The sequence below is a fragment of the Gekko japonicus genome, unplaced genomic scaffold (genome assembly GCF_001447785.1).
Source record: "Gekko japonicus isolate JY-2015 unplaced genomic scaffold, Gekko_japonicus_V1.1 scaffold179, whole genome shotgun sequence".
NCBI lineage: Eukaryota > Metazoa > Chordata > Lepidosauria > Squamata > Gekkonidae > Gekko > Gekko japonicus.
The window spans coordinates 496,499-504,304 of NW_015160213.1; the positions used below are offsets into that span (position 1 = coordinate 496,499).

The 7,806-nt window shown below is 38.5% G+C and overlaps 1 protein-coding gene across 1 annotated transcript in view; it reads right to left on the bottom strand.

The window, feature by feature from the left end:
• The window catches only part of ERBB2IP (erbb2 interacting protein), a 56,025-nt gene that overhangs the window by 36,004 nt on the left and 12,215 nt on the right, over positions 1–7,806 (bottom strand). The window contains exons 9-12 of the mRNA XM_015410099.1: positions 4,430–4,545; positions 4,010–4,079; positions 2,348–2,447; positions 262–383 (exon numbers count right to left, since the gene is read on the bottom strand). Coding sequence (XP_015265585.1) covers positions 262–383; positions 2,348–2,447; positions 4,010–4,079; positions 4,430–4,545 — 408 coding nt within the window. The remainder of the gene's footprint in view (positions 1–261; positions 384–2,347; positions 2,448–4,009; positions 4,080–4,429; positions 4,546–7,806) is intronic.

Below are 7,806 nucleotides of genomic sequence, written 5' to 3' on the forward strand. Positions count from 1 at the left end.
TATGCATTAGTTATTTCACACCAGGAACCCATAAACCATTTTATGATTAAATAGCTTTGGGTCAAATACTGTGCATGCAAGTTTTCTAAGTTAAAGCTGTGATTCTCAAGAATGTCACAATGTGGATAAAGGTCCTTGTGGAAGCGGGTGGGGAAAAGGCACTTAGGCCAAAGATTACTGACAGTAAATGATCCTAACCAAAGCAGATGTTTCACTTGAAACGTATCAAGTAAACCATGATAGAATAAAGCAATTACACACCCTGGGTGGTGCCTCCCTTTCATCTTTGTCTTCATCACATTCAAAAGCCACCTGAGCTCGCTGTTTCCTTTGTTCTTCCCAAAGTGAAGGATTGAAACTTTCATTATCTGATATGAACATAACTAAACAAAAGAAAAGTTGATTACTGTACAAATAAAAGTACTTTACACAATGATTAATGTTTCTTATTAACTACTTTTCTTTTGAATATACGCATTATGAATGGAAACAGGGAAGTTGCCAGTTTAAACAACACGGAGATTGATGAACTGGAGGCTCAGGCTTTCACATGTAAAATCCATAAGGTAGCATGAAGGCAGTCATTTGTCAACTGGATCTATGCCCATTCTTCTTTGATAAGCCCAAGTTCCCTATTCTAATAGCAAAAAACAAAACGGGAAAGCTATGTCTCAAAATTAGCAGTTGTTTGGCTCCTGTTTAAATAATCAAGTCTAAGGATACATTTCTTTAGCCTATTTCTTCTCAACTTCTCTGGTTTGAAAAAGAACTGACTGAGTTGTTACTATATAGCTTTTTACACTCTTGGGCTTTCACCTACCCATCGTGCTGAAGCCATATTTGTGGTCTGGAAGCTGATTGGTGAAATTGCCAGTGTTATCACTCAGCATTCCCAAGTTACAAAATCATGGGCATTTAAAGGTGCCCTTAGTACCTGCCACAACACAACAGATCTTTCAGAAGTATTATGAACCACCATGTATGCGTAAGCATGCTGCTGCTGCTGAAGTACAAGAACAACCAAATAGGGTTTTCTTCCCCAAGTTAAAAAAAAAGCCCACAACCTGGAAGTTTTTAACTATGGAAATGTTAACTGCCAGATAAAGAATATAAATCTAAATCATATTTGCAAGATTCTCCACCTAGGGGAAAAATGACTCCTAATGTACATCTAGTTTAATAAGTATACGTACAGAAAATTATGATGGAGTCCAACTTTCATCAGCAGACTCTGCTAAGAGGTTAGGGGTCTGGCTTGACTCCTCTTTGTCCCTGGACAAGCAGGTTTCAGCAGTGGTGAGGATGGCATTTTTCTACTTGTGCCAACCCCACTGACTGTCTCCACATCTGTTCTATTCCAATCTAACCACAGTGATTCTTGCCTATGGTCACCTCCCACCAAGAGTACCGCAATGTGCTCTATGTAGGGCTGCCCTTGAAGGCGCTCCAGAAACTATAGGCAGTCCAGCGTGCAGCAGCAAGATTGCTGACAGGTTCTCCTTGGAGAGGTTATATCTATCCTTTCTTGAAATAGTTGCATGGGCTGCCAATTGAGTTCCAGATCAAATTCTGGATAAAATACTGGTAAAAACCTTTAAAGCTCTGAACAGTCTGGGATTTTCATACTTAGCAGACTGCCTCTTCTGATATGACCCCCCCCCCCCAAATTTATATTCTTCATGTTGCAACCTGCTTTTGATGCCTGGCCCCCAAGACATTTGGCTGGCATCCCGCAGGGCAAGGGTCTTCTTCGTGGTGGCCCCGTCCTGGTGGAACCAGCTGTCAGATGATACACAGGCCCAGAGGGACTTATCTAAGTTCCATAGGGTCTGCAAAACAGAGCTCTTCCACTTTGCTTTTAGTTAGTTGGGTTTGTTTATGTGGGCTGCTTTTTAGTCTATTTGTACTAAGTTTTAAACTGAGATTTGTTAATGTTTTAACTGTTGTTAGCCACCTTGAGACTGCCTGGCGGCGAGAGGCAGCATATAAAATAAATAAACATGACAAAATTTAACATTATATTTTGAGTCAATATGACACCATAACACTAGGTATATAAAGCTGTTGTTTCTCTGCTTACTCCAATAGTGGTCAAACATATCCAACAGTGTTTAGTTTTAATTTTAAAAAATGAGAGAGGGGGGATACAACTGACCCCACTGTCCTTGAGGAATGTATGAAATATCAATTATCATAGAATTTCTAAAAGTTAATTTTCTTAATGGTTAATTTTCTGGGGTACCATGCCCCCACTGGAAGAAAAACGCAGCAGGGCAAAGAGATCTCTAATTAGATTAAATAGATCCTCCCTTCTATCTGGCAGAATTTTTGATGACAAAGTTCTTACCATCTTCAGATCTTGGTTGTTGGGGGAACATGTAATTAGTAAGTACCGTTTTCTGTGTTTCTGGATCAGCTTCTTTTTGAAGAGGAATGAGCGGTTTAGACTGAGAATGCAAAACAGGTACGTTGTGTTAAGAATGTACATATTGGTCATACTCACAACATTACAAAGAAACAAGAACAAACCAGTAAAGGTTGATACTCAAGCATTTTCTCTCCCCTCCTTCTTCCCATTGTGCCAAGATCACCATTCCAAGCACACCAGAAAGCCTTCAGTCTCAGTAGCATACCAAAGAAGGGGGAGAGAGCACATGAGCACGAGGACTTATCATCTTGTTCATTTCATGAACAATCTGATATCTGAATACACCTAACACACAGTCAACACAATCTGATAGTCTTTCTGGCCTTAAAATATAAGACAGAAAAAATGTGTATTCTATAAATCTTCCTGAGCAACACTGAACAATGCACTTCTAGGGTAAATAATTAAACACAGTGGATATTTTTGAAATAAGAGAAGGGACCCTTCAATAGCTACCAAAGAAACAGACCATTATTCATTATTCTTATTCTTACTGAGATTCTTATCCAGACTTTACTAAAGCACGTAAAAATTAAAAAAGGCCAGCATAGCCAAAAATATAAACATAGGAGTGTACAAGCAGAACTGGAAAGAACAGCATGCACAGCCAGCATTTCAAGCAGTTTTTTCTTTAGCACTTTCTACTACTACACACATATGCCATGATTCAGAATCAGAAGTAGCTTGTCTTTTTAGAATGGGAACTGCTAGTACACACACATACACACACACACATACACACACACACAAATCACTGCCAATGCATGTGATTCCCTACCACACATTTATATTATTTCCTCTGGGTTCTGAATTTGGCAACTCGTATCACTGACCAAATGTAAAATAATAAAAAAGTTACTATTTAAGAACACTTGCTGCCTTTCTTACTAATGCTAGTGCTTGAAGAGAGAAAGAACAGTTTTTTTAACTACAGGTCAAACAAACAGGCCACATGTACCACTAAGACATCACAGATTCTAGACAGACATAAACTGCATAACAGTATCAAACAAATTTGAGGTGGCAGAAATAACTGCTCTTCTCTAAAAGAATGTTGTGGACATTTGGACTGCAACCTCTTTGCAGTGCATGAATAACAGTCCTTTCACCACATTTAAGAATTTCTATGCACAGCAGCCAGTAAAGAGTTGGATCCAAACATTTTCTGCAGACTGAAAGGTATTTTCCCCAGTACAGGGGGTGGCAATTTTCACTGACTTCCCCTTCCCACTACACACCCCCACACTGCACCCAGTGCTGTACCTGATCATTCCCTGACCCAAGCTGGCAGGTGGACCCCGGGGGGGGGGGAGATAATGACCTGCAGCGGGAGAGTGAGAAATGCCATTCTTCTTGCTAACTTCTGCTCACACCAAAAACTGTCCTTTGGCTCATAAGAAAGACAGCAGTATGTTTGTTTCAATTACTTCATGAGAAATGACTAATGTAGAAACAATAGTTACATTCAAGCTTAATTTTTTATAAGGTGATTGGTTCTAGTCTTATTGCTAATTTTTACAACAAGCTTAGTTTGGAGAAAGTACAATTCAGAAAATCCAATTGTATTTAAATAATGCCTACCTGATTGTCTGATAACCACATAGCAGTCAACTGTTGCAGCTTTGTAAAGCTATAAGGCAAATATTTCAATCTGTGAATAAAAAAAATAAATGCAAGAATGAGTGTCAAGACTAATGCCTTACTTAAGAACATGTCAAAGACATGATCACTACCTATTGGCAACATGAATAAAAGTTGATAGCATCCTTACATTAAAGAATCATTTTACTAAGATGCTGTGATGCACTTATTACATTTTTATTCCACTCCTTCTCTAAGGAGCTCAGTGATACACATAACTCCTGCCCTACCTAATTTTTTTTGCTTATAACACCCATACACAATAGGATAAGTTGAGGGTTGACTACCCCAAGATCACCCACTGAATGTTCATTATTCATTACATTTCATACATCCCGTAGAAAAATGCAAGTCACAAACCTATTATCACTTAGATTGATAACTTTTAATTTCTGCATATCACCCATTTCATCCGGGAGAAACTCCAGCTTATTTGAATGCAGAAACAGAACAGTTACATGTTTCCAGTTGCCAATCTGAAAAATAAAAAAGTGTGATTACTCAGCAATTGAAAGTATTAACTGCAGAACATTTTAATGCTCTGTTTTACTGCTCTGGATGGGTTTTTAACGGTTTGTTAATTTGAATTGTTTTTATGCTGTTTTTCTAGAGACCCACCTGAAGCACATCTCTGGAGAGGCAGCATATACATTTTCTAAATAAATATTTAATGGTACCTTCCGCTGACCAAGATTCACATTAGTCTGGATGTAAAAGGAAGGGAGCATGAAAGGCTGTGGTGTGGAGGGGAAGGGATACAGCGTACCCTTAAGCTGACCTTGCTGTATAGCTGGGGGGAAATGCTCTGCTCCACAGGAAGAGATTGGTGTCACAATGAGATTATGTACTTTGCTCACTAAAGGCTGCAGGCAAGATTTGCACTTGGCAGCAACCCTCCCAGGCTGTAATTGGCTTGCCTCTCTTAGGTAACTGGGAGCCCAGGGATCTGATATGGCAGAAAGTGAGAGCAGGGATCAAAGTGTGCACTGTCAGTGCTATCCTAAGCAGAGTTACGACCTTTCTAAGTCCATTGAAATCAATGGGCTTCAAAAGGTGCAAACCGACTTAGGATAGTACAGCAAATCTCTGCTGCTGCGCAAATGACTCAGCACCAACACCTCTCACAGGAATGCAGATGCAGGCAAACAGTGACCACACCCATCCATAGTGCTGCTGTGTTGCAGAGCACACATCTGATGTAGATCAGGGCCCCAAGTTTGCACTAGTGCAGATGCAACTCAAAGGGCAGAATGATTTAGAAAAGGCTAATTTAACGAATTTTAATCAAAGTCTTCTGTTATTTTGACCTTACCAAAGTATATACTAATTTGTCGCTATAATCATAGATATTTAAATTTCAATAGATTCTTTATACAGCCTCAGATGGTACACTACTGTTCCTCGAGTATTTAACTATGTTTTGTTATTTTTAGAAAATGATATACAACTCATTTCTTATTTTCATATCGTACTACTAATGAACCCAAAAAGAGTCTCTCTTACAGCCTGCAGTCATGGTTGGTTTTATAGATGGTTGCTGTTTAGAATTAACACTAGAAGGTTCTTTTGATGTTTATTTCCTCTGCTATGTAGCTGCTATGCCTTACCCTACCCTCACGAAAAAACTAAGTAATCTCAACGGGCAGCAAGTGCCAGTGGTTGTTAGTGGCCAGATTATGTAAATAGAGAAGTGTCTAAATTATTTGAATGGTAGAATTAAATACTTATTAGTGTAGTACTGAGCCCATTAGAGCCAACTGGAGAGGTCAGATAGTTACTAGGCATAAAATACTAATAAGATGTGGGCTGTTGTTGTTTTTTTACTAGAAATTTTATTATTTTCAAAAACCAAAAACCATAACATGAATACAAAATAAAAAAACAACTACACCAAAGGTAACAGTCATATATAAAACCTTAACAATATTAGCATTTTAAAAAGTGAACTAGTTGTAGGGAACTTACAAAGTTGGGTTAAATATAATAAAATTCTTAGAAACTACAGCTCATCGGTATTTACGTAACATATAACAAGGCATTAATAACTTCAGGAATAATTTAATGAATTAATAAAATACAAAATCCATGTATTTCTTAGGAATTGTATACATTTTTGCTTAGTTTGATTGATATATTAAAAAAAGAAAACCACTTTTTAACAGAATTATTTTTCATAGTAGGAGTTTCCGTTATAATCAGCTGTGTTGCTATTTTGTCTGATACTGCTGTATCATGTGGGCTGTCTTAACCTATCAACTCCTCAAATTTTCCTTAAAAAGCTTCTCATAATTATAGTCCGAGATTCAGTTTTAAAAGACAACATTGTTTGCTTTTTGTTCTCATGCCACAATCAAGGCTGTTCTGAAAGAAAAATTAAATGTGAAGTTTAGCACACATTTTTTTAATCTAGTTTTAATCCCTTCTGTGAACAAACCTGACTTATTGATATGACTGAATCTACCAAAACACTTGGCCCTTCTGTCACTAGAACACACTATGCCTACTGGTGACTGTTTCAACAGCTGCTTCAATCATGACTGTTCCCAAAACCAAAGAAAACATTTTAAAATGTTTTAAGCTATTAAAACTGTACTTTAACAAGCATTTTAAAAGACTGTTAAGACAGCGCTCTGGAAGTGAAAGAAAATCAAGTAATCTGTGCAGTCCCTACCTAATACAGTACAAGAGAAATGCTGCAATGCATGCTTTCTTTTGATGTACCTTCTCTAGTAGTTCACCTACGAAAGTGCTTAAATAATGAAACAGCAGCAGATCTTTAGACTATTGACAGTGCAATCCAATTCCAGCCCTCTAAGTCCATTAACTTTGATGGACTAAAAAGGGTGTAACTTTGCTGAGGACTGCACTGTGAATCTTTAAAAAGCAAGAAGTACACAAGATATTTCATTATCCATTTTTAATAGGGGGCTGCTAACACTAGGGAGTGGTAGTTACAAGCTTTGACAGACTCACTGTATCTAGAAATTTTATTTTACTGGATGGAAGATTGCTGTCACTGCAAGGGCTATGTCCCAGGGTCATAAAACTTGCTTGTTGACTGTGTTTCTATATAAAATGTCACAGTGAGGAAACCGCTAATCTCTTAGCTACCTATAGTCACTCTTTCACATGTTCTTCTGCATAGATCTTAACTATTATTCGTATTAATACTAAACCGAACCCAAGTCACCTGATAGCTACAAGATTACAATTCTGTATCTGTATCTATATTTTACAGCAATGGGATAATACATGTAACATATACAGAGTAGAGGCATTAATGTGGAAGTACAGCACACTCACTGCATTCAGTAAAGATATCCCCTAATTCCTCAAACTCTAAAAATAATCAAGAAGTAGGGCTGCCAAGTGGGGGCGGGTGGCGGGTAAACCCCCGCTTCGGAGGCCCGATTCCCCCCGCCACGGAATCAGGCCCCGGGGGAACTCCGCCCCCCGAATCGCAACGTATCAAGAAGCCAAGGAGGGAAAAACTTTAGTGAATAAGGCAGTGAACGGACAGATCACTATTCTTGAAATGTTTACTGAGACCTAAAAAACCAAGTGGCACACGTGAAGCAGGGGGAGATGAGCATGACGGATAGCTTAAGCTAGTGTTTCACATGCCCACGTGCACAGCTGTCATTTCAGTTATGAGGTCAGGCTTATCCCATAGCTGGGGGGACATGTTAAGAGCTCTCCTTTTCTATTATAACTGCCTTCACAAAAAGGTACATTCC